Source organism: Centruroides vittatus, unplaced genomic scaffold (genome assembly GCF_030686945.1).
Source record: "Centruroides vittatus isolate TY-2023 unplaced genomic scaffold, ASM3068694v2 contig_452, whole genome shotgun sequence".
NCBI lineage: Eukaryota > Metazoa > Arthropoda > Arachnida > Scorpiones > Buthidae > Centruroides > Centruroides vittatus.
The window spans coordinates 2,226,880-2,254,158 of record NW_027122248.1 but is presented as its reverse complement, the minus strand read 5'-3'; the positions used below and the strand labels follow the sequence as shown (position 1 = coordinate 2,254,158).

Genomic DNA, 27,279 nt, shown 5'->3' with positions numbered 1-27,279 from the left:
AAAACCCTAACTTGCAACTACTGCATACCATATGTTCTAATTATCTCTATAAATGTTTTTGTAGGAACAGTATATCATCCATTAATGGTACATTTTTAGCTTGTTTACATTGAGTTTATTTTTTAATGTTATTCAGATAATTCAGAACCTATAATAATTAAAGATACTGGACTTAGATTTATGCCACAAAATTTAATCTTTATAATATGCTTTTTATTGTATGCAAGTCTAGATTTGCCACCTTTGTACTGTATGTATTAGGTATATAATTTGCTAAAATTTGAAAAGCTGGTGTTTTTCCTGATTCTGAATTCTTGCAATGTTCAAAAAACGTACCTTAATATATTGATAAAGCAGATTGTCTTCCTATGCAAATTTAATTGATTTTTACTTACAGACAAGCCCATTGGGCAAAAATCTAGCACATTGAAATTTTGCCTTTGAGTTTGTCTGTCCACAGACAATGCCAAAGCATTGAAATTTTATAAAAAATATTGCACAAGTTTATTCTGTGAACAAATTTAGAAGTTTGTTTTTTTTTTAGATGAAATTAGTGATGCTACTTATAAACATCAGAACTTTTATTCTGCTCGAAGCTTTAATATTTGTAAAATACATAATTTGACAGATAACATACACAATTTAAAACTAAATATGTTATGTAATCTGTGACTCAATTGCTGTTACATAGTCAAACAATTTCATTTCCCACAACAAAATTACAGGATAATTTTTAAAATAACGATTAACAAAAAATTTAATTCTCTTATTTGATAATATAACAACTAAATATCTTAAAGAAATTTTCAAATGAATGAAAATTAACAATATAAACATATTTACATTTTTTTTATAAACTGTCGGCGCAACAAAAATTATTCGTGTCGACCGTAAACGGAGCCTCGCCATTTCCCACTCGTTTTTAAAGTCGAATCTCCCAATCCTCCTTTGAATTCAAAAATTGTCCGTCCGTGAGAAAAAATACTCTTGTCGTTTTCTTCACGCCAGTGGCTATTTGATTTTTTCCCCTTCTAATTTGAAATTTAGAGCGCATATCACGCAACATGGCACTGAGATTGACACTTAGATATGAATGTCTTTTATAAATTTCAATATCTAATATAAATTAGTTTTATCACTTTGTTTTGTATATTTTGGTTTATATAATTGTGAATTATCTAAACACAATGTTCACTTTTTGGACACAGTTTTTCCAAAATTTCAATTTTGTCATTTTAGTTATTTGTCGTGTCGTTTAGATATGATTTTTCGAATCAAAAACTGTAGCCGCCGACCGGTGCCTTCTGATCCACGACCGCAAACTGAAACTGCTGATTATTTTCGTCAATGGCCGGCACTATGTCTTCTATGTCCTCTTCTGTTCCAAAATAATGTTCTATAATGTGGAGTGCCTTATTATAAATATCTGCATTACTATGCGATTGTAGAAACTCTATTTTATCTAGACCTATAAGCAAAGTAAAGTTTAATACAATATAGATTAGTATGCGGTTAGAGCAAACGTATAACTCACCATAGCATTCCTCGATCATGACACCATAGGGATTAACTCCACCGTTGTTTTTCGAATCTTTTTCACCTAGCCTTAATATGTTTTCTAAGCCATTCAGAGCAACTAAGACAATCTTTGGATCCATTACTGTCAATAGCTCACACAATGGTGGAATACATCCTTTCTCTACTAAATATCTGTAAATAAATCAATCAATGTAATATGTTTTTCTTCTTAGACTGTTAAATTATCATAGTTTTAGAAAAAAATGATGATACTGTTGACTTTAATTACTTATAATAATCTTATTTTGGTTTAATAATTATTAAAAATAATCTTGATATAATATATTTTATTTTTTTTGTCTTCAATTGTAGTTTTTTTCATATAGACTAACAGAAATTGTGATATTTTTACACATCCTTCACGTCAACAGAGAAACAGTCTTTTCAACTGTGTTCCTGTAGCTGTGAAGTACATGTAAGAAAACTACAGATTTTAATGTCTGTCTTCAATTGTTAAAATTTTTGTAAATCATTTTTTTTTATTTTATCCATAAATTAAAATAGAATAGCAGCGTTATTAATTATTTGTTATTTTCCTCAATATTTAAATATTTTCAAATAGTTTCTTTGAATGAAGTCTGACTTTAACATAAAAACTTATATTTGAAAATACTTTTTAAGCTTCTACATAATATTTCTGGTACAAAAAAGTTCACATTCCTGCATCAGAAATTAGCCCAACATTTTACACACAATCAATAATCCACAAAACGTGACAAAGTTTCTTATACAAGCATCAAATACACAAAACCCAAAACCACACCAGAGACCCTACACAATACAAACCAATTGCATGTTATTGTGCACTTTACAAAACACTTCATGCATCACAAATAAAATATAACACAATATTCTCCCAAAACAACAAAATAGCTGTAGAAACCACATGTGACACACAAACAACCTCTAATTAATGTCATATTGTAAGGAGTCAAATAAAAAAGGTTTCCTTTCACTAGGGTTTTTTTCTTTTTTTTTAAATTCTAAAGCATAAGTTACTTTCTGGACTGCCCTCATATATATTTGGGTCTAGAACAATAAACAGATTTTTTTCATTATCATGTATACTAATTATTCCGGGTTTTTGATTCATCAATAACATTTTGTTAGTATTTTGTGAAATCGTGTCCTTTTCGTATTGTTGACTTGTTAAACACTAACTTTATAGTGTATTTTGAAGACACGTGGCAAATTTTCATCGGTTATCTTTATTTAGTCGATACGGTACATCATTTTTCTGTACTTGTTTCAGGCTGTTTCTGCCCCTCTTCAGCCAACTATATATAATGTAGTTGACTGAAGATAATATGCAATAATATAATGCATATTGAATACTTATTACAGTAGACAGTACTGTACATATATAAGAACTAAAATTAAACTCAACTAAATAAAGATAACCAATGAAAATTTGCCATGTGTCTTCAAAATACACTATAAAGTTAGTGTTTAACAAGTCAACAACTTTTTGTTACTTATTGCCTGCATGGCTTGGCATTCTTGAACCCTCGTTTAACCTATGTAACACCGTTAGCTTTCTATCCAGAGCTCAGATAGTTTCCTAACATATTGTAACACCTTATGAAGTCATTTGATGGCATCCCATATTCACAGTTATTATGGATGTATTCGTAAAGTCTAATGAGTTAAATGTGTAACTAACGAGTTGGTCATAAAGTATAAATTCTACTCAGTATGCATGCTTGATGTTAGAGGTGTTTCAAATGAAACTCTTATGAAATTCACAAAAGAGAGAGTTAGTTTACTTCATGAAGAAAATGGCACCCAGCAATATCAGTGTTTCTATATCTACTCAAGTGTTTATGTTGTGGATTAAAAGGCAAAATGATACAAATAACTGTTTGTCAGAAGCAACCTAAGAAAAATATTTCAGATAAGACAGCATTAGCAACATTTGTACGTTTGATTTTAGAAACTGCCATTTTGTTGTAAACGAATCGGTTGGAATATCTAACAAAAGTAAGAATAACGATGATGTCATTCTCATTTAACTCATTCAGCTCACAAACGTACCTGTATATGCTATATCTGTACAAAATACATTCGTCATTCACTATATTTCTAGAAAACACAATGCAACACCAAAAAAACAACAATACATCCCAGACTGTGCAAAATGGACCTTTCAGGTTAAGACACATTTGGCCTACTGGTCCCCACTTGCACAATAGCACCCCAGACTTAATATGCACATTGAAATAAACCAAATACAAGGCAAGGAATTTTTCCAAAAGATTCCTTAAACCTATTCTGGTTCTCTTGGCCTGAAATCTTCTAATAGGTTAATGTATTCATATATTGTGTTGTTTCAACGTAACAGAACAACAAAATGTTTATGATATGGAGTAGTCTGCAGATATTAAATTCATTAAGAGATGGCACCTAACGCCTCCCTCTGGTACCAAATCGTTTAATAATTTATTAGTATTATAGCTGTTATCCAGCCTGATGACACACAGCATTGGCTGGGTTGTAGTTCAATAATGTATCGAGTTTTAGTGATGATGTTTGTTTAAGTTTCTTTATCCATATTTTCAGAGCTGATACACTTATAGAGAGTAAGGACTGTAGGATGATATCTACCATGTATTAGTAGATATCCTTTGTGAGATGTGTTTTGCCATAAGGTATATGTTGCAAGTAAGCAGCAGTAGTCTAAAGTTATTGCGTACATGCAGCGCATGCATGCCTGCCCATTATACCAAGGGAAAAGATGGCAAGCACATCACCCTGGAATCAAAATTTGCCTCCAGAGTGAAAGAATCCAGATTCCTTGGTCAAAAAAGTTTAAGAATGCTCAATTGGTAGGCAAAATTCTTATGCTTTAGGTTGTGTTTTCAACTTCCAGACTGAAAGCTGCCATTCAACAAAAGAGCAAAACCTTATCAATTCAGGCCTTTCTTGATGAAACTGCAAGATCACACAGTGACAGCAACAACATCCCATATTGCCAAATTCAGAAATTTGTAATAGTTTCTAGTAGTTTGACTAAAATAACTTCTGCTTCAATTTATAAAGCTAAATTTTTGTTAAATAAATAATTTAATATTTACCTTTTTAGGATAGGAAATGACATCAGTAATTGTTTGCAACTTACCTAATTTGCTTTGGCGAACCTCCCGACGTAGCATTAGTAATTACCCAAGCTGCTTCTTTCCTTGTTTTAAATTCTGCTTTTGTCATTATTTCAATCAAAACTGGAAATATTTCAGCATCAATTACAGCCTACAAAGGAGGTTTTTAATTATTATTATTAACTGAAAAATCAATTTAAAAAGTTTGGTAAATAATTTGAAAAAAACTGAAGAAAATAAGAGTTCTTGTTTTCATTATAAAATATTTTTCATCTATGTATTTAATTACATATAAAATCAAACCTTATGTAAAAACAAGTGATACCACCAAATTTTAATAGGGCTAATTAATTAAAATTTATTACTCATTAAAATTTGGCATTATTCTTTGTTTAACCTAAATACACTGTATACCTGTATCTGTTGTCTGTTTCCTGCAGTTATGTTCGATATAGTCCAACAAGCCTCTTTACGAATCGATTCTTTGGGCGAAGACAGCAATGCTAGGAGACACGGCAGGGCATTACAGTTTAAAATTACCTGCGTCTGGACGTCGTCTCCGGTGACGATATTTCCAACCGCTCTTAGCGCGGCAGACACCACATTCTGGTTATTGTACCTATTTTTACATAAAAATTCAGATTGAAATAATACCTAAATAAAGAATAAAATGAAGGTAACTTATGTACATTAGCAATTCCACCAATCTGTTGCAAACTCCGGAATCAATAACTGCTTGTATTTTTAAATTTGGACCATCCGAGAGATACGACAGAGCCCAACATGTATCGGCTAGAACATCGCCGTCATTATGAAACAATAACCTTGCTAAGGCTGGCAAACAAGGAGATACCTACAAATATATTGAAAATTAAAATTTCTCAATCCTATATAAATTATAAAAAAATATTAAAATGGTCACTTAGCAATTCAAATTATAATAACAATATTAACCACAAAATAGTAGTATTAAATTTCATTTTTCATTCATTCTGTATTTACACTTCTTGCTTGAACTAATTTTGTAGCCTAAGACCCTTTAGAATAACTTTCAAAGTTTGTCTTGCAGCATAAGTAGTGGTTAACAAATTACAAAATTTCATTTTAAATTTATTTCTATAAATTCTGATACAGGATAGGCTCCTCTCTTGACAGGAGAATTTGTAGGGCTAATAAGGATATCAAAGAAATCAATTAGATTTATTTGATATCTCAATGATTCTGTTTACAGGCTAGATGTTTATTTCCAAAGATATCGATAGTTTCTTAGTATGTTGAATTTCTCTTAAGTTTTAACTTAGCCAATAATTATAATAAGATCTATACTTAATCAAATAATCAGGATAATTACTTAAGATTGTATGATTAGAATACTTGCACTATTATTACCTTCCCAATACTTGCCAAGAAAAATTGTTTATCGAACAAATGTTTTCAACCTATTAACATGCCATCTTCAGGGTTTGAACTCAAATTGTAAATTGTCCCAAAAATATAACATTTGTTTTTTCGAATTTTAAATATAAATTTAAAAGCAAATGAATTAAATAAATAAATGATGAACAATAAGAGGTTACCAAAATAAAATTCGAGTTCAAAAACCTGAAGATGGTCTATGTCAACAGGTCAAAAACATTTGTTCGACATATAATTTTTCTCAGTGAGCATTAGGTGGAGTAATAAGATCATAGTTGAGTGCACTTTGTATTGTAAGCATAAGTAAATAAATAGCTTCCGACTTTTGTGATGGAAATAAGTTTTTAAAAGCTAAGATTCATTTGATTGCATATAGACTGATTTATTTCTTATAAACTTTAATAACTTGAAAAAAACTTGAAACAACATCAATTAAACCTTCTCGGCTTCCCTTTAATTCCTGTCAGCAAGAATCATTTTTCTGCAATAAGCCTTACCTTTGTTTTTTTATAAACTCAAAGAAAACCTAGCAATTTATATCTTTAGGAAAATACAGAATATTACAATGTTTCATAAACATTTTATATTCTGATATATATTTTTTAAAATTAAACATAATTTGAACTCCTATAATTTTATTTCTGAAAATTATTCTACAAAACTGATAGATTTTTGATATTTTACATACTGTATCGTACATTATGATGAAAATTAAAATATAACGGTACCTGATCAAACTGTGGAGAAGGATTTTTTCCTCTACATAAATTGGATATCGTCCAAGCAATGTTTCTTGTCATAGATATTCTAGACGATTTATTTAATAATCTGAAAATTATAAAATTTCCAATTAGTCAATTAAAAAATTAATACAGATTATATAATTGACACCTAAGACTATAGCAAGGCACATCAAACTTTACAGTTAAGATTGAAAAGTCTAACTCCTTATACTTTTAAATCATAATCTAAATGCAATTTTTAAAAAAGAATTTAATTTCAACTTACTGTAATAACGGAACTAAAACTTTTTGGTTCAAAACGTAATCTCTACATTCTGGGCTATCTCCAGCTATATTTCCTAAAGCCCATACTGCCTGAATTCACAAAAAGCTCATTTTAATAAAAATAGATTAAATTTTTTAAGAATAAAATAAGACTATTTCATAAACCTGTTCTTGGACGTCTTCATAGTCAGACAGTAATAATCGAATAAAAATAGGTACGGCACCGGCTTCTATCACCATCCTAGTTTGGAGAGATGTTCCGGAAGCGATATTTGTCAATGCCCAAGCTGCTTCAAACTAAAAAAAAAAAAGAAAAAACATATGTTTAGTAAATAAATCTTTATATTGCAGTTTTATTTTATTTATTTTAGATTTAATTGACAGGTTTTCAAATTAGAAAAATACTTTCTAACATTTCGATATTCATTCCTTCTAATTATTCTGATGTACAATAAGTGATTATGAAATATAAAATAATTGTAAATTTATTTTGTATGATGAAATTTTTAATAATCTAATTAAGTAAATTTCGCAATTAATACTTACTTGAAGAGTGCAATTATCATCTCTCTGTAAGAATTCCACAAATTTTGGAACAATTCCTGTTTGTATCACTTCGTCAATAGGCGGATTGGGTTCTTTATATAGTAAATTCAATTTATATGAAAGAAAAAATAAAGTATATAGTTTTTAGTATTATTTGGTCGCATAAATTGTATGTTATATAAAAAATATTATTCAGAAAATCAATTAAAAGTTTAAATTGATGGATTTTCAAACAATTTTTTTCCTAAAGGTAAGTAGGTAGGCTATCATCTTATACTAAGGTTAACAATTAGAATTGATTTTGAAATTTAATTTGGATTGGATTGCTGGAGATAAGACAATATGGGTAATACCAAGAGGATGCATCCCAGGACTCTCTATAGGAAACTGGTTCCTATTTAGCTTTTAGATACATGAATAAAATGCAGAAAATTCCACATGGCTAGCCTGGTGGTGAGGCACAAACCTGTGACAGAACTACTAGTGCTCCGTGGTTTTAGCCACTTGATCACCAGTGTGCAAAATTTAATTTAATAATTTTAGAAAATTCTTAGAAGAAATGATAAGCTTGGAGTGGGCCTCAAACTTCTTAAACATGCAAATATATTACTAATGACTATCTGGATCTCAATCTAGACTAATGAAGTCTGATGTTCATTCATTTACCTACGATTAATATTTGAACAATATATATAAGATTTTCAAGGAAACAGTTAATAAATTTTCTAACCTCTAGATAATAATTTCCTAAACTTTTGTGTTGCGTACAGTTGTTGTTCCGTATTCTCCGTGTACAAAGCTGCAGTCATATCTGCGGTAATAACACCCTAGAAGAAAACAGACATAACCCATTACAGAAAACTCTAATAATTGCTATTTATTTTTTTATACCTTAATGATTTAGTAATGAATAAAAAATAATTGGGAGAAAATACAGGATATTGGAAAAAGAATAAATTGTTTTTGTTTTAGACAAGCGAAAAATATTTATAGAAAAGCCATTTAAATAGCAATAAGCTAATTTATTACTATATATTTTGTTGATGATGATAAAGAAGCTGAAGACATTTTTAACTTTAATTTTAGCAATGTTACTATTAATTTCTTAATATTTAAAAAAAAAAAATTATTATTACCTGAGAAGTCAATGAAATACCATCTTCTAATAGATCAATTTCTTCCTTAAAATTATCTGTTGTTTCAAGATTTCTTCTTTTACAAAGCTGGAAAAAAAAATTGCTAAAATGACACTTAATATTGATAAAATAAATTAAAGCAAAGAATAAAAACAATTAAACAAAAGTGTTTTAATATACAATTAAAATTATATTTTGAATTTTATACTGTGGAATGTATCTAATACACACACAAAGACTCCTCCTGTAGTCGTGGTTAATATTAACATTGTTTTCGGGTAAATAGGCCTTTTTAAGCTCTCTCTTCATGCTCTCAGACTCAATATATAGATGATAACAATGATAATTAATGCACATTATCAGTATTAATCAGTGCTTTCAAATGTTAATCATTTATTGCTTGCAATAAAAGAGTTTAAAAAGTCGGTATTATGCTAGTTGGCTGTCGTTAAAAGTTGGAAGCAGACAAACAATATTGGGTGAATTATATAATAATGAATAAATTGTTGACTTAAACGTTTATAAAATTATTTTAAAATGTTACATGTAGGTTTAAATCTTTGGCAATCTTCTTGTAAATGTGATGTAGGGATGGTTCATAGCTTAGGATTACCCGATTACCCTCTGTTTTGTTAATGCTTGTATTGGTGTTGGAATGCTTAGCTAGATGTGTGGAAGCTAGAGCATTGATTAATGAGCGGCTGTACCCATGCTTGGACACAATATGTTTCAGTTGTTCTAGCTCCTTGTTGGTATACGACAGCTCAGTACAATGTGAGTATGCTCTCATGACTAGTGTGTGGAAAGCGGCTGCCTTATCATGGGTCAGCTGAATTGCCGGTATGAAGAGGGGATGTATGTTTGTGGTAAATTGTGGTGTTTAACTTATTATACACTACTTGATGCCTAAATAATTAACTTCTGTTTAGCTTTCTTGATCTAATTCTAGTGTTAATCCATAGTTATAATTATTAAATGCTTTTAACATCTCTCCCATATCCAGTTTAGTTCTCCATATAATCAAAATGCCATCCACGTAACGGGTATGACTAAGGATATTATGTTTGAAGTTTACTAAAGATCGCTCCTCCAATTGTCATAAGAAAAGTTCACAAAGATCTCCCAAAATGGGGCTACCCATTAGCACCCCCTTTTTTGGATGTGTGTGTGTTCATCAAAGTAAAAAAAAAAAAGAATGAATAGCACAATAAGTATGCCAGCTCTAATATCTGGGAATAGAAAGTCTAAGCATCAGGGATAGTGCTGAGAAGGAATTTTTCTTAAAGTGCAAAAACACCAAATGAAGAAAGAAACATACAAAATTGAACACCGTAAGATATTCATTCCCATTTAAATTAATACCTGAAAGTTTGGAATGAGATGTGCGTGAATCAGAGACCGTATATTCATATGCTTCAAGACGAGCAGCACTTTAAAGAGTGATGGATCTGTTCTTCCAACAAGAACATTGGGGATCTGGCTTTATCAATCACAGGACACAATTATTGATCAGGTTTGTGTGTTTTAGCAAAGGCAGGTGGTGTCCGGGGAGCTGACAATTGTGTGCTGCAAGTCTAGTGCCACTGCTAGGCCAATGTGCTTGAACTTACCAACATGATTTTGTGGTTTTGTTATATACAAGGCATCAGAGAGCTGACATTGCTTGTCTACTATATATTGGTGTAATAGATCAACATAGGTGGCCCTATTTTATGATCACAACTGCCTTGCTTATATCAACTTTGACCAATGTGATGTCGTTAGATCTGAGCCAACGTTTACTGCACTTGTAGTCCCAGAATTTATTAACTTCCAGCTCCAGTTTGTATTCTTCAATTGCGAATAGTGCCTTTCATCTAAGATATTCCTCGCGGGTGTCTTGACATCTATTATTTCCAGCTGATATTAATTTCTCCACATTCAGTATAACAGAGAATGGATTAGGTGCCGCAGATTGAGGAACAAACATTGGTCCAAACTGGAATGTCCTGAAGAAGTATTCTGAAGGAGAAATGTTGTCCAAACATATTATAACTAGGGATTGCAATTGCTGAATCCCTCATCCAGCAATCCAGCTTTATGAACAACCTGTACAAGGGATACCTATATTATACAGGGTTTGCACTGCATAGAGCTGAAACTGCCACTTGGCAATATTTTTATCAATGTGGCAATAAATTCTCTAGTCCACTTATTTCGACATTCAGCATCAAATCACAAAGCACACTTCAGGTAAAACAGAATATCTAGCTCCTGTGTAATGGGAGTTCAATGCATCACACATCTAGCAATTTCATCACATCACATGGCAATTTGAAGCAGAAAAGTAAGAAGTGACATTGAGAACAAAAGGCAGTCTTGTGCAAGGCACCCAGTGTTTCCAAATTGGGAATTTTTTATCAACTGACAGAAAATTCGGTGAATTCTTTAGGGTGACTTTTTTCACTTTAATCTTTTTTCAGTAGACTAAATCAAAGATTTTGATATGACAGAATATGTGAAATACCATTTAAGTGTTGTAATCAAATGTGTTATTCAGAATTATTCATTAAAAAATTATTCAAAAATGATTCCTATTGCTGAAAAGGGAAGGACAAGATGTTTGAATTTCCAATTTGAACGAATCTTGGTGAATATGTAGCCTTAAACACAAACAGCTTGTCCAGATAATAGGATGCATTTCTCAAGCATTTCCAAAAATTGGGTCTCTGAAAATTGAGTGTTTAACTCAGGGGTGGCCAACAGTTTTTGCCCATGTACCAAATTGGAAAGAAAAATTTTTTCACAGGCCAAACGATATATTAAAATTAAATCATGTGAAATACAAATATGCTGACTCGGGCGGCAGGTCAGGTCTGTTCAAACAGAAGTTCCTGACGCATGCGCAATGTCATTTTACAATGCTAAGAAACGTACAAGCAAAAAAAAATCAACAGGCAGGCGGCGCTGCATGTCACACATCAGCATAAACAGAGTAACATGGCGGAATGGCAGATAAGTTTCAGTGAGTGTGTGATCTTTAGTTCTTCAAATGGTGTAAATTTATATCAGACAAATACAAAAGTTGTAAATCTCTACAATGGAATTTTTTTAAAAAATGAAGTATTGCAAATCCATTTGACCAATTATTGGAAGTTAAGTAGCTAATATTGAAAAATTAATCGCGGGCCACATAAACCCATTGCGTGGGCCATATATTGGCCACCCCTGATTTAATTTATAAGTCTTTGGAAGTTTTATGTCCCTGAACAGCAGTACCCAGTCTATAAAAAAGAACATTGCAAAAACGTCACATAATATTCAGGCCAATACATTACATGTGTATATATAAAGGTATACTTTGATAAACACAATTAATTAATCCCTCAACACTACCATGTATATCAATCTCGTTAATCAAAGACAGTACATTGGTCCCTTGGCACTCGACTGAACAATCACAACCTGCTAGAATAAATTTTCAGCTAATAACAAACATTTTTATTTTATTGGCTGCAATTTGAAAAAAATTGTAACCTATAAATTCCCACTTATATCTATCTGTCCTTCCTTAATCTCAAGGATTGAGTTAGATAGGTAAAAGCTGAGACTAGACATGGAATACTCAGCGGCAGGAAGCCCCAAATAACTATAGGTATATACAAACTTGCAATACAAAGTGGAAATCACATTATTTGAATTCAAAAATTTTCCCCTGAAAGGAGTTATTTATTGTGACATCATCACAATGCTGGGCTGCATTTTTCATTATATTTTTAATTTTTTTCATTTAAAATAAATGCTCTCCACCTCAAATTAGTACTGTAGTATCTTGCCCCTGTATATCATACTTTTCCATAGGCAGTGGAGTCATGCCTACTGGAGACATGCTATTCAACTGCTTTCAGGGAAAAAGTTTTGAATTGAAATAATTTGACTTCCAGTTTGCATCAGAAGTTCACATATAGTTAATTGGGGCCTCCTGCCCCTAAGTTGTCCATATCTGGTTTTGTCTTTCATCTATCTAACTCTGTTCTTGAGATTAAAGAAAGATAGATGGACGGAAAACAGTGGGAATTTACAGGTCTACAATTTTTTCAAATTGCAGCCCAAATACTAAATTTTCAGAGTTTCAATTTTTGGAAATGCTTGAGAACTGAGTCTTATTATTTAGACAAGGGCAATTTGTCTGTGTTTCACGCTACATGCTCACCAAGTTTCATTCAAATCAGAGACTTGAATGTCCAGCCCTGTCCTTGTAACAGCTTACTTTTGCTTTCCAGACACCAAACTGATAAGGCTACAAGCACCTTCATTAATTAGCAAGTAAAACTGGTGGTGATAAATAATCTGAAGTGGCAAAAGAAATTTAAAATTGGCAAATAGTTGGAAATATTTTAAAAATTTTTCAGAGTGACCCCTATATATGTATACTAGCAGATGGCATTGCTCAGGCAAAAAGTAGTGATAGTGAAGATTAAGATTACTGGATTATAGCTAATCTTACCCATTTTCACCGGGTGTAAGAATTAGGTCCCCCCCTCTTCTGAGACTAGTTAAAGAATTTTTAGATAGGTCTAAAAATATGTTCGATTTCCCACAAAAACCACATCTAAAATAATACAGTAGAAACCAAGTTTTTCAGGGTAATCCTTAACCCTCTCCTCTGCAGGGGGAATTTCGAAAAATCCTTTCTTAGTGTGCATTCTCATGACATACCCTTAACTGTATACCAAATTTCAACCTTCAGCTCCTAATGTTTGGGCTCTGTGCTTATTATCATCATCATCATCAACCCATCTCAATTATAAGATAATGCTATGCCAAATCTAGGAAAATTGCTTATTTCACGAAATAGGCACAACTGCTGATTTCACAAATTAAACAAATTTTCTGCCAAATTCACAAAATGAACAACCACACCAAGTTAAACTAGTGCAGCATTGTAATAAATTTACAAACTTCATATTCTGGAATGCTCTCTGCTTCTTTTTCATTTATCAATTTCACTTAACTACACTTTCTTCTTGTACTGTACACCAAAGTCATTGATTTCAAGCCTACTAGTGGCTGAGTGAATAACACTATCAAACACTAGTAGTTGGTTGTGGGTATCATAGTTGATGGTTTGCGCCTCGTCAAGAGGGTTAGCCATGTAAGATTTCTGGCATTTATTCACATATCTAACATATAAATAAGAGCCAATTTTCCATAGCAAGTCTTCATTGGAAGATCCTCATGTTGCATTGCCATACCTCATTAAACTAAACTACTAATTTCAGAATATGAAAAACTAACATAAAAATTTGGTATATATTGATTTCTTAATTTACAATAATTTTATTATATTTCACTCTTCTCACCAGCATCACTTGCTGTATTTTTTTTTTCCTTAATAGTACTATATTCAATAGGAGATGAGATTTTCAAAATAGTTTTTGGTGGGCAGTTAGTCTCCAGAAATAATAATAATAAGATATTTAAAAAATAATTATTTAAATTAAAATGTACAGTAGACTCACCATTAACTGAAATTAAAGTAACCAGTATCTTATGAGGTAAAAAAAAGTGAAGCAATAATACTTTAAATTAAATCAATTTCTAGTAGAAACATAAGTTTAAACTTGGCATGTCACGCCCACACTTCGTGCACCACATGTTGTCATCTCCTGCTGCCATTCAACTAAAATTGCACACTGCATTAACAAGTTGTTTTTATGCAAAAACTGGGTTATATTAAATTAAGTTTGTCTTAATTTGCTTTTAATTACTGCATCTCAATATTAATATCAAGTCAATACAGAGTTTTCTGGTATAGTATGGAGTATAATATTACTTCTATTTTTAACAGCAGCTCTCAAACGAGTAACTACACTTATCTGGCATCTACTAATCCCCACGGGTGCTGGTTAATTCAGAGTCTATTTTATAATGATTTAGCATAATTTTAATTATATGTATAAGGGAAAATCAAAAGGTAAAGACAATTTGTGTATAATATTAATTAATCCACATCAGATGATTCCAAAGTCACTATATTACTAAACAAATCTAAAAGTGTCTTTTCCATTTGGCTGCATTAAATATGAAAATTGAAGCAAAATAATTGGGGCCTCCTAACACTACGGTTTCCACACCTGGTCTTGTCTTTCATCTACCTAACTTCATTCTCGAAATTAAGGAAAGACAGACAGACAAGACGACAGTGGGAAAAAATTGTAGCCCAATTACATTGGCTTCTTTTTTAATTGCACTGTTAAAAAATTACCGGGATTACCATTTTTCTAGCCAGAAGCAGTCAAATCATTCTAAATTTATAATGGTCGGCAAACAATATAAATGTTACCAGCAAAACCCGATTTTACGCCAAACAAGTTTTGCCTAGGCCAAACTAGTTTGGCGTAAGCATGTCAGGCCAAACTAGTTTAGAATTATTATTCAAGTATATTAATGGCTAAAATAAATTAAAAGGCAATCAATTAGATGAACAATATTTATTCAAACATAGTCTACTTAATTATAAAAAACAGGGTTAATGTTACCCTAGATATCAAAGATGGAGGCTCGTCTCCGATTCCAGCGATCAGAAGACAGGGAACAGCGGGGACGCACGTTCTAACCTAACCTAACCTATTCTAATAAATTACCATAATTATTAGCAACCAAATTATTAGAATAGGTTAGGTTAGGCTAGAACGTGTGTCCCCGCTGTTCCCTGTCTTCTGATTGCTGGAATCGGAGACAAGCCTCCATCTTCGATACCTAGGGTAACATTAACCAAAAATGGTATTGATTAGAAGTGACATGACACTTGTACAAAACTATAAAATAAAAATAAGGTAATCGGTACTTATCAGTTTGTATTTTTTTTTTTTTTTTTTTTTTATTAAGCCATGCACTTTAAAGTTAATTAACTTTCGAAAATATTTTCAAAAATTCAAACGAAATAATAGAAAATAACTTTTAAAATCAAACTAAAATTAAAAATGAACTTATTTGTGTTTTATGAAGAACTTAAATTAACCATTAATATACTTGAATAATAATTCTAAACTAGTTTGGCCTGACACGTTTACGCCAAACTAGTTTGGCCTAGGCAAAACTAGTTTGGCATAAAATCAGGTTTTGCCGGTAATATAAATAACAGTCAAAAATAGTTTAAGGATGGGAAAATCGGTAAAATAAGAACAGTCAATAAAGATGCCACTTTTTCATTTCTGAACATCTTAATTCATTTCAATTTCTGTTCTGTTACAGTCTCTTAGTCTAGTTTATTATGAAATCAGTTAACTTATTCGTAAAAATAAAATAAATATTTAAACTACAGTATCGTAAATGATATTTGTGCACGACTCGAAAATACTGGATTGTAAATACAAATTAACATCTTAATTCTTATTACTTATCAAATATGATAATAAATTAAATAATTTACCTCATTCTCTCTCTTCTGCTTTCGTAGCTGAACACCTTCTTCTTCTCGCCGCCGCCTCATTTCCTGCGCATCTAATCCCATATTTTTATATCGGTAACGGTGAGTTGTGTTGTTAGACATTTTGCTAAAAATTAAAAATAACAAGACCAGTTTTACAATGAAAACAGAAATACGATATTAAATTAACAATCCATTAAATATAATGAAGTTTTAGTAGAATTTAATGAAGTACAAAAAATGCAGTTTTAGAATGTTTTTATACAAGAACAATATCAAATTGAAAGATTAAGGAAATATATAATTTTTATCCATTGTCAAAAAGTATTTAATAATAAAGATTTAATAACTAAAATATTTTTATTGAATGTACAGCATTGACATTTTGTGCAATAAGGAAACAGCTTGAAATTTTTGCTTAATATAAATGATGTTTCCTGTAACTAACTACATATAATCTAATATAATTTTTATATAAATGTTTTAAATTTATTAAATATTTTCCTTCGAGAAACTGTTTTCTAGTAGGAAACTTTTTTATATTAAATAAAATGTACATTTAGACTAGTGATTCCCAAAGGGGGATGATGGGAAGCAATGGGATAATAGGAGCATTGGAAGATAAAAATTTATTTTGAAACATATGAATTTAATTAATAAAGTAGTTTAAGATACATTTAGACAATTATTTTTTTAATTTATAAAATAAATGTTTAAATTAAAAAGATTTATTTTTCAATACACCATTTTTGACTGATTTTACAGCAGTGCTAAAAATTATATGCACTAAAAGGGAACAGTAGTCCAAAAGTTTGGATAATACTGATTTAGATGATTAGAAATTGATCAATTGCATGTAATAGCACAAAATGTTGATTAATCCATTTAATAAAAATTCAATTAAAACAAGCATCTTTGCTTTAACTCGGAAGAAATGTGAAAAATCATATGAAAATAGATTACTACTACTTTATATTGTTTAATAATGTTTTATCTTTAATTAATTTACTACAATAAAACAATTATTAAAAAACTAAAGCAACATTTAAACCCTATTTATAGGTAATGCGCTGTACAAAAGAAGCAAAACATGACAAATGATTGATGATACAAGTGAACATAAGTACAGTTTTGTCGTATTAATAAGACAACAGTTATAAAGGACTGTCATCCATTAAATACTATACAGTTACATTTTGCACAAAGCTTTGTAGACACTGCTATATAATTGTTGTTGCAATTTCAAATGATTAATTGGACCAATAGAATATTGATCCAGTTAAGCATCTGAAGTTACAGATTTGATGTACGAAGTTTGAGAGTTTTGTGATACTTTAGCTTATTGTTTAATCAAATTGCAAACTTAAAAAATTATGTTCATTTGTGTAAATTTACAACTAGACTTGTTAAATATGTAATTAAATATTTTTCCAATCTATTAATCCACTTAAAACATAGAATTCTTCTGCCCTTTTAGGCAGGGTTATAAAGGAAAATTATAACAAATTCTGACAAATAAGCACTAAAAAGTTAAAAAAAAAAAAAATACTGTAAATATATTACCATACATATCAGCATTAAAATTTTATATATACCAACAATCTTTAAGGCCATTTTAAATTCTACGACAGATGAATATAATAATAATGTCAGGAAAGTGCCAATATACTAGAAGTTCAATTTATTACTAATATTTAGACTTTACAGAAAAATTTGAGAGAAATTCTTAAATACATTCAAAAATTTTATTAATTTCATTTAACAATATGTAATAAAAATACAGACTGCAGACATTTTTTCTCTGATATCATTAGTCATTGCACAAAGAAGAAAAAATTTCAAATCAATAAAGTTTCATTAACCTCTAATCTACTTTTAATATCTGACAACTGATTAAAAATGCATTAATAACTTAGTTTTGTTAAATTTTTTAGCTATTGCTTCTTGAGTTAATATTTAGCACTTTAGTTTTTACCATGAAAAATTTTCTGCATAAAATAATGAGCTTTTAATTACATTTTTCATCCAGTTAATGCAGATAGGTGTGGTGTTAAAGCTAAATAGCATTATTTTTATAACGCTGTATCACATTCATTGTCAAAAATATCTTAATTAGTTAATAATCAGATTGATTTCTAGAGATTATTGATAGGTTTATCTGTTCTGTAATTAAATATAAAACATGAATGAAGAAAGTGTAATTTATCATCAATGAATTGCTTTCAGTATATTAAGGAGCAGCATACATCATAATTTTATGCAGATAACTCACAAACTGTGTTTATAAGGTAATCTGAAATCAGGTGCAAGTTGTGCAATGGGGTGGGGATGATTTTAAATTTCACTTATGAACTCATCACAGCTTTACCTTTCTCTAAATCACTATGATATCTTTAGAAAATCTGAGAAATCCTGTATGTGTGTCACAGATATTCATCTTCTAATAAAATTTTTCACAATCACCAAATATATGCATACTTCACTATTTGTTAACAATCCATTATAACAGACTAGACATTACATTCACTGACAAACAAAAAACTCACCTGCATTATAGACATAGCTGCAGCAAACATGCACAACATACAAAACATATACACTGAAAAAATTCTCAAATATTCAGAATTTGGTCACAAAATAAATGCATGTAGACATTGATAGTCTTTTCTTGTCCATGCATCATACTACATAAAGTCTAGAGACATTAAACTTTAACAAGACATCACACTACAGAAGCAACTGTACTAAACACATGTCACATAGTTAGGAAATTCTTAAATATAGATGCTATAGTTATGTGCAATTCATGTATGTAATAGTTTTTCTGTAGATATGCCTTAATTTTGGTCCTGAATAGTACTGAGCACAGGTATTGCATAGTAGTATGCAATCCACCAGCAGCTTAATAATAAGAATAAAAGTAAAAACAAATTAAAAATAATTTTAATGTAGTTATTATAAGCTCAGTTCGTAGTGATTCACTGGCAAAAAACAGAAAGAATAAATATTGCATCAGCAACAACATCCTTCCTGGCAAACTTCTGCTTTGCAAATTGTGACTGCATTTTAATATATTAAATTTCATTGCTACTAAAAATATTTGCCAATAATCAGAATGATGAATTTCTGGAGATAAATGAGAGAGATTTAAAACACAACAGCTGTAAAAAATATCTTCCTAATAAAAAATATTCATATTGTTTAATTTTGAATTTTTGATAAATGGATGAAACAAACAATTTACTATTGTCAGCTGACATCTTGTTTTAATATTTGCAATAGGAATTAATTTAAATCTTACTATTTGATTCTTACTACAATTTCACAATTAAAACTCATTATGTAAAAAATAAATCATTTTTGCATTTCACTTTTGCTAGTGGATGTCCATCTAAACTAACTTCCACAGCAAATGAGAGTTGAACAATTGACTTTCAGACTTGGAGTATCTGATGGGGCAAGTTATTAAAGATTTTATTTCTCTTCTAGCAACTTTCTGTAGAATATGCATCATTGTAGATGACCTGCATGATATTACAGTAATTATTATTACTGTAATTTCAAGCAGATGAAATTAAAATGCAGAGAAAAATTCCACAAATAAGAATATTGTATAGCTTAGTCATAGAATTAGTTATCAGATTTTTCTAAAATTATGATGGAAATAAATGTGATTGGATTTAAAAAGAATTTCATTAAAGACGTTATAAAACTGAAGTTATTTTTACAAAGTTTAATCTAATCATTATTCATTTGTCCACAGAAGTTAAAGATACCTGTCAAACCACATTCTATTATAGACTAATCTTACACTTCAGTTAAACTTCCAACATTTTCAGCCTTTCTAAGGTGGCCATCAGGGCACAACTTATCTTGCAAGCACAATTTGAATTCCAGATAAGTCTACAGTATTTATGTTTCCTTCAGTTTTGAGTGAATTAGCAAACTCCATTCATCCAGATTGATTTGAATATTTGTTTCATTTTAAATTTATACACACTTGTGGAAAAATTATTATTATTTTGCAGTGTTTGCAAGATCATTAAAACATTATTTATGACCTTAATTTGTACCTATGTAACAATCTCACGTCTGTAAGGATAAGAATACATACTATTTGTATACACTGAATAAATTTCATGTTCCTATTGTTTTCAAAGTTAGTCAAGCATGTAAGTTTATTTTCAACGATTAAAAAGTATTTTCAGTAGGGAATTTTAGATTTTTACTTCAATACCCCACTAATGTAGGTTTATCCAGATTGAGTCTGGTCCCTGGTCCCATTTGTTCCAGATAAATGGGGTTTAACTATGTATTTTTCTAGAATAATAATATATGAGTAAATTTTTGAAGGTTTAAACTGCAAAACATTATTTGGATGTAGAATTTAGTTTTTTAGGCTGAATTCATCCCATGTATTAGAAACTGTTTGCTTTGGATGTCTGTTAACAAAAAATTCAAATAATAATTTTTTTCCAGTTGCATAGTATTTAAAACATTACACTATTCCCAAATACCAGATTTTGAATACAACCTTTAAACCTCAACCTCTTACTTTTGAAATTCCAAATAAAATTAGAATTCTACTATATCAGTAATGACACAGATGATGATGATTAGATTTAATTCAATAAAAAATCAAGTCTTATCACATACTGTACTAACTTAAAACTTCTTGTGATATATGGATATTGACATGATGCTTTCTCAATTATAAAGAATTAATTTACTAAACATTGGATTGATATTAGTCTATTAATAATCATACAAAGCAAAGCAATTTTGTATAAAGATACAGTTAGGCATCCATCTGGTACAAATATTAATTATTACATTCATTTTAAATTAAATTTAATGATTTAAAATATTCTGGAAGGATAGTTGTAAGATTTTAAAATTAGTGACTTTGAAATTATAAAGTTCAGACTTGATTGTTTACATGATAAAGCACTACTGTACTAACTTATCACACAAGTTATCATCTTCAATAAATTATATTAGCTTTACCCACACCCAGTTTATATTTAAAAATGTTTATCATCAAAAGTTAATATTTAAAAAATTTGAATTTCTTACTATTACTTTTTGATGAAGTTTTATATGTTTAAAACCTTAAACTTTTAAAATACATATCTAAAATTATGCAACAAATTATGAATTTTTTTCATAATAAATCTAAGATCTTCACATAAACTACAGTATGATTTTGTTTTACAAGGCTGCATGTCAACAGATGAAATTCCACGTAAATCTGTACATCCCAAGTTAACTAGACACTTATGCAAACCACTCACAATTAGTAGAAAACTGTTAAAATGTGGTTGATACTAGGGTTTCTGAAACGGGATCCCGGGATCCCGGCTGTTTTTTTACCCCGGGAAATATCCCGGGAAATTTTTCTTATCCGGGAAATCCCGCAAATTTCTTAAAAATTCACTTTTTTCTTATTTTGTGTTAAGGTTGGGGAAATTTTGCAAATAGAAATTATAATTAACTTATAAACTGTCAGAATACCATTTGTATTTATTAATTTTAACCTACTTATTAGTTTTTTAAATTTTTACTCGTTATGGCACGTCACTAATGGTCAATAATCAATATGTAGCTTATTTGTGGCAGGACTCTCAAAATTCTTTACCTGTAATATCTGTAATAATTGTGCTTATGTCGTCTTAATTTTCAAACATGCCCAGTAGCTTCAATAACTGCGTAACGCCAAGTTGTGCAAATTGGGCCAGGATACGAACAAAGTCTGTAAGTATGAAGTTTTTCTTCATAACCTGATTATTAAAGACAAACGAACTGCCGAATTATTGGGCTATGATGTTTCAATTAAAGCAGTTGAGTATGCAATTTCCCGCAAGCTTTAATAAATTTTTTCTACTTGTGAAAATTTCTAGTAGTTCAAAGGAAATTTTCAATATATATCTTACACAGCGTTATTAATATGATTTTGGAGGTTGCGGAACGTATTAAATTACTTTAAAAGACGAAAAATAATTATATCATTTGATTTCATGATAATTTGTATATGTTAAAAATAATTAATTTTGTCCCGGGATTTCCCGGGATCCCGGGAAACAGTTCACTTTTATCCCGGAATCCCGGGACAAGCAAAAGACCGGGAAACGAGAAACCCTAGTTGATACTATCCTTCCATTGTGGTTTGTTTTGTTACATAGCATCAAAAGTTTTACTTTGTTTTATTTTTACATAAATCTCATACTGAATACACAAAATTCTTTTTGGTTTCATTAAAACCTTCTATTTTCATTTCTGTTAATAATTTATTCACAAAGTTGGACTACAGAAAATTGCTTCTGATTTTTATACCATTACTTTGCTTCAAAATAAACTTCAGAATAAAAATAAGTCAGTGTGCGCGTCAACGGTCAGAATTATCCTTGTGCATCTAATACATTAACCATATCATTCACTATCTACAAAAACAATCCACATATATCAGTCTTGCATAAAACAAGTCCCTACTATATAATCAATGAATGTTACATATAATTAAAAAAATTGTCTGTTGTCATGCAATCATGTTTTTTTCAGATGGTTCTAACTATATATTGGGATTTGGCAAATTTACAAGTGCTACTTAACAAACTTTGTTCAAATTTATTACCATAATTTCACGTGTATAAACAGCAACAGCTTATAACATGCACTAGTAGATACACCACAAAAACTGTTTGATGAAAATAAAACCTTTGCATAACCTGGATCACTGACCACTTGCTGTTATGCATTTTAGAAGGTATTTTCTCATTTCATTCTTTTCCTAGTTCCTTTCATTTTACTTATGTTAGTACAGTATAGCATCGATTATCTGAAACAATTCGGGACTGGGGTTGTTCGGATAACCAATCGTTTACAAAAAATATACAAAACTGTACCATATATATTTTGTATCGCATCTTACAAATACATACCTTAAAGTAGTATATTAAAGTAGGCCTTCAGTTTAGGTTGGCAGGCAGTAAATTTTCACGGCGTCACAGCACCAGCAAAAATTTGAATTTGCCAACTGGAATGATTTTGATTAACAGACATTCAGGATTCAGACGATCGGGATTCAGATAATCGATGCTCTACTGAAGTTTGTTGTAGATATATTATAAATAAGTGAAATGAAAAAAAAAATATATTTGAGACAAGTATGTGTAGTGGCTGACGAATGTGGCAATTATTCTTGTCGGGAACAATTGTCCGAGAAAGATCTACGGCTGAAACATACAAAATGAATTCACAAAAAGGTTATGAAAACATCGATTGGAAAACTTCTGGCAATACATCCTATGTAATCCATTCATTTGGCGTTTCGTTAGACTGAAAATACTTTTTAACAATTCTCCAAATTCTATATTTAATTACAACATTCAGCTTATTTGTGTTTAGCATAAAATTAAATATAAAAATTGGCAGGTAATAATAAGTTAATATAACACATAAGATTAACAACTTTCTATCATATTCTTCATATAGAAAACTTTGTCAGTAAAATAAATTTTAAAGTATAATGATTATGAATTTATATAATTTATTAAAATATTCCAAAATTCTTATTTATTGAAAATTTAATGTAAGTTTTAATATAATCATTTATTATGATTGAAATACAGTGACCTCTCATTTAAGCAACTCTCTCGGTTATGAGATGTTTTTTACCAGTCCTGATAATGTCTAAAATCTCTCATTTGAATGACTCTCACAGTTCTACACCCCTTCAAATATTTCAGACTATTGTATTTTTCCCTCACTTTACACAACTGTCAATCACAAGAACCAAGCGATCACTTTGCCATGGGTCAAACAGGTGCCCAGGAAGACGATAAAACAAAGAGGATTATCATACAGAAGATATCTGATTTTAGAAAGAGAATGGTTGCTGGCCGTATGTTTAGATAAAACAAAGTGTCATAGTTCCCTTTAGCAACCACTGTCACGTATGTCCAGACTATTGTTGCATTCCCCTAAAGCCGTTGCCAGGTATGTATTGACTAATAACTTTGGTATGAATTGTGTCAGGCCATGATTATTTACATGCATATTTTTCAAATTTTGACAAATTGACCTTCCCTAACATGGATTCTATCTACGTCAAAGTAACCTTTCAATGGCCAACAAAATTTCCAAAATCCACATACTTCCAGTTTCTGCCTATAGAGATTTTAATATAAAGAAAAATACATCAGCCCCACAGGCCCATTTTTGCAACAAAACTTGCATATGTATATTAATTTCTGGGTGACATAGGTAGCAACATTACCAAATTTAACTTTGTATTTTGAATTTAAAAGAAACAATGCTTTTAATTGTGATAATCAATACTGAAAGGGTTACAGTTATATTTTTAACATTGTTCATTCAAGTTGGTCAATTTCTTCTTTTGAACAACTCCACACTTATACGACTTTTATCACAGGCCTTAGAGTCATATAACCGAGAGGCCAGTATTTGAAATCTAAAACTTTTTAGGCTCTATAATAATTCATCATCTTATTAAGATGCAATAAATGTTTTCATCCAAATTAAAAATGAAATGCCATGACGACTCCATTAATATACTTGAAAATATTCACTAGACATTAATAAAATTTTGATGAAATAAAATGAACTGTTTGCTATATTTATATACACACACACTGGTTTGGCATTGAGTATATACAGTATTTTAAATTTTAAAAAGACACAAATAGAGATAAAAGATATTTACCAGGTATACTTTCGTAACTCAGAATTACTCACGATGCTTTTTGACACAGACAAGGCAAGAAACGGACTAAAAATATTTTTATATTCTGTTATTGCACGAATATTGTAAGGAAACAATATTCTTCACTTTAAACTAATTACTTCTGTTTTTTTAAGTATATTTTCACACTTGTAAACAAATTTCTGGTGATACGAAATACAACATTTTTGATTTACGAAATAAACGTACAAATGATACACGCGACATTGAATTACGTGACTACGGTCCAGTATTACACGTAACGAGCTAGCGTATCACAATGGGAAGAGGAAAAGATTCAAGACGTGGACACAATACAGAAGACGGCTCATTGCAGTTATTCGGTTTCGTTCTCAAAATACGCTTTGCAACTTTTACCAAAGAGCTTCCTTGCATAGTTTTATGTCACATGATATTCTTCTATCATATTTATATTAAAATAACATCTTAGATGCCAAGTTGTATAAAAAAAAAAAATTAAGCTAGTTATAAATTTGAATTAATATTATAAACAAAGATTATGAAGCTATTCACTTTATTTACTTCAAAAATTTTCATATACAAAAATCATTAGGAGAGAAATTTTCTAAATAAAATGAAGTATAAAATTACTAGATGAATGCATATTACATAAGTAATTAATAGAAAATGTGTGGAAAAACCTGTCTGAGATTTCTTTTTTTTTTTTTAACGTTAAAATCGAATTTATTTCTGGAGGGAGTTTCTAAAAAGTTTAAATTATCGAATAGATACAGTTTTTATAACGCAGCAGAACTGTTTGAATGAAACTTTCCCAGAGAAGACATTTAACTGCTGTATATTACGAGCACGTTGGATGGAAGCGAATTGCCGCGAATTGGTAGCATCCGTATCATTAATTAAATCCCACGAAAATTCTCAACGTTAAAGATCTAAAGTCTTACCTTTATTATTACGTAAAAACTCGAGATAATTTATATTAAACGTAATCCCAATAAAAGGTTCTGATTTAAGAAAAGGGAAGAACCCAAATACGTAAGGAGACAAAAATGTCCGAAAGAGGTGACTTGAGGACGAGAGTTTCGTCACTGAGAAAATCTTTCTAATTCCCGAAGAAATTCTTCGAATATTATGATATTTACTAACGAAATTATAAATAATTTTCCATTAGTTTACTTTGTTTATTAATTTTAATATTTATTTAATACTTTCTGTATCGTTTTTCGCACTACTCTTCGGGAATAGCTAAACTTCCATCACCACGTGATTCTTCCAATATGGCCACGTACATTAGTTTAATAAATGACACGTGGTTGCCGCAATGGAGGGATGAAATTAAATTGTAAAGTCAAACTTATGAATGCGTTTTAATTATAATTTTCTTCTAGTTTTATTAATGGTTACGAATCTGATTATGAATACTTTAAAAAAACAAACAAACAAAATAGGGAAAAAAAGACATTCGTAAATGCTTTCGGAATGTATTGATCGATAAGTAATGGGGAAAAATTACCGGTAATACAGAGAAAAATTATCCTATTTAAGCGATACTTGTTTAAAATGTGTGTATTATTCATTGCGTATCTCAGTTTTAAGGCTAGTCGAGTGACGAATATGCTGGAATAATTCTCTTTTTACACGATTTTCCTTCAATAAATTTTCCTTTTAAAAAATCTCGATTTCATTTTAACCCTAAGAAAAATATTCATACTTTCTAGGACATTATTCGTCTTTTAAAAAGAACACCCAGCAACGAGTTGATTAACTTTCCCGGCAACGTTAAAAACTGCAGTTTGGCGTCATCTGTTACGATATTTTATTTTACAAACTCTTTATATTTTTAATTATTATAAAATGACAAAAAGCTAAATTTTGAGGGTAGGGACGGGTTTTATTAAAAATTGTAAATGCTAATAACGAGTAAAATCGTCATTAAGTAACCGACCATGCTCGAGATATAATACACGACCCCCTTTATTTTCTCACCCCGTCGATCTTTAACCCCCAAAATTTAATAGCATCAATCACATCTAATGCATAAAAATTTCAGAAATTTTCGACAAAAAGCACAAGAGTTATTAAGCTTCAAAAAGGGTGAACAAAATCGTGCCCCTCCACACATACACACTTATATTCTACTAACATCCATACATACAAAAAAAAAAGCCCGAATTTTTTTTTGCATTTATCGACGTTTCAAGGTCACCTGAGTCCAAAAAATTAATCTTGGGGGGGGTCATTTTTTGATCGATCGCCATACTTTTTCTCTCTGTTATATATTGTGATGTTACGTGTTACTCGAACAACGACAAGGTGTAACATAAAGAACAAGACTTCATTTTTCGAGTACGAACAAAAATTTATATGACAC

General features: G+C 30.3%; 1 protein-coding gene across 1 annotated transcript; it reads right to left on the bottom strand.

Annotated features, from left to right (window-relative positions):
* Window positions 1-563: 563 nt before the first annotated feature.
* Window positions 564-26,087, bottom strand: LOC136977222 (importin subunit alpha-6-like). The gene is made up of 13 exons (XM_067272693.1): window positions 25,853-26,087; window positions 16,193-16,316; window positions 8,779-8,865; window positions 8,373-8,469; window positions 7,643-7,734; window positions 7,262-7,393; window positions 7,098-7,186; window positions 6,818-6,917; window positions 5,363-5,526; window positions 5,088-5,292; window positions 4,697-4,824; window positions 1,535-1,710; window positions 564-1,468 (listed from the first exon to the last, which is right to left on the bottom strand). Exons 2-13 carry the CDS (start codon window positions 16,310-16,312, stop codon window positions 1,275-1,277), a joined length of 1,584 nt encoding a protein of 527 aa, XP_067128794.1. The 5' UTR covers window positions 16,313-16,316; window positions 25,853-26,087; the 3' UTR covers window positions 564-1,274.
* Between the last annotated feature and the right edge of the window lie 1,192 nt (window positions 26,088-27,279).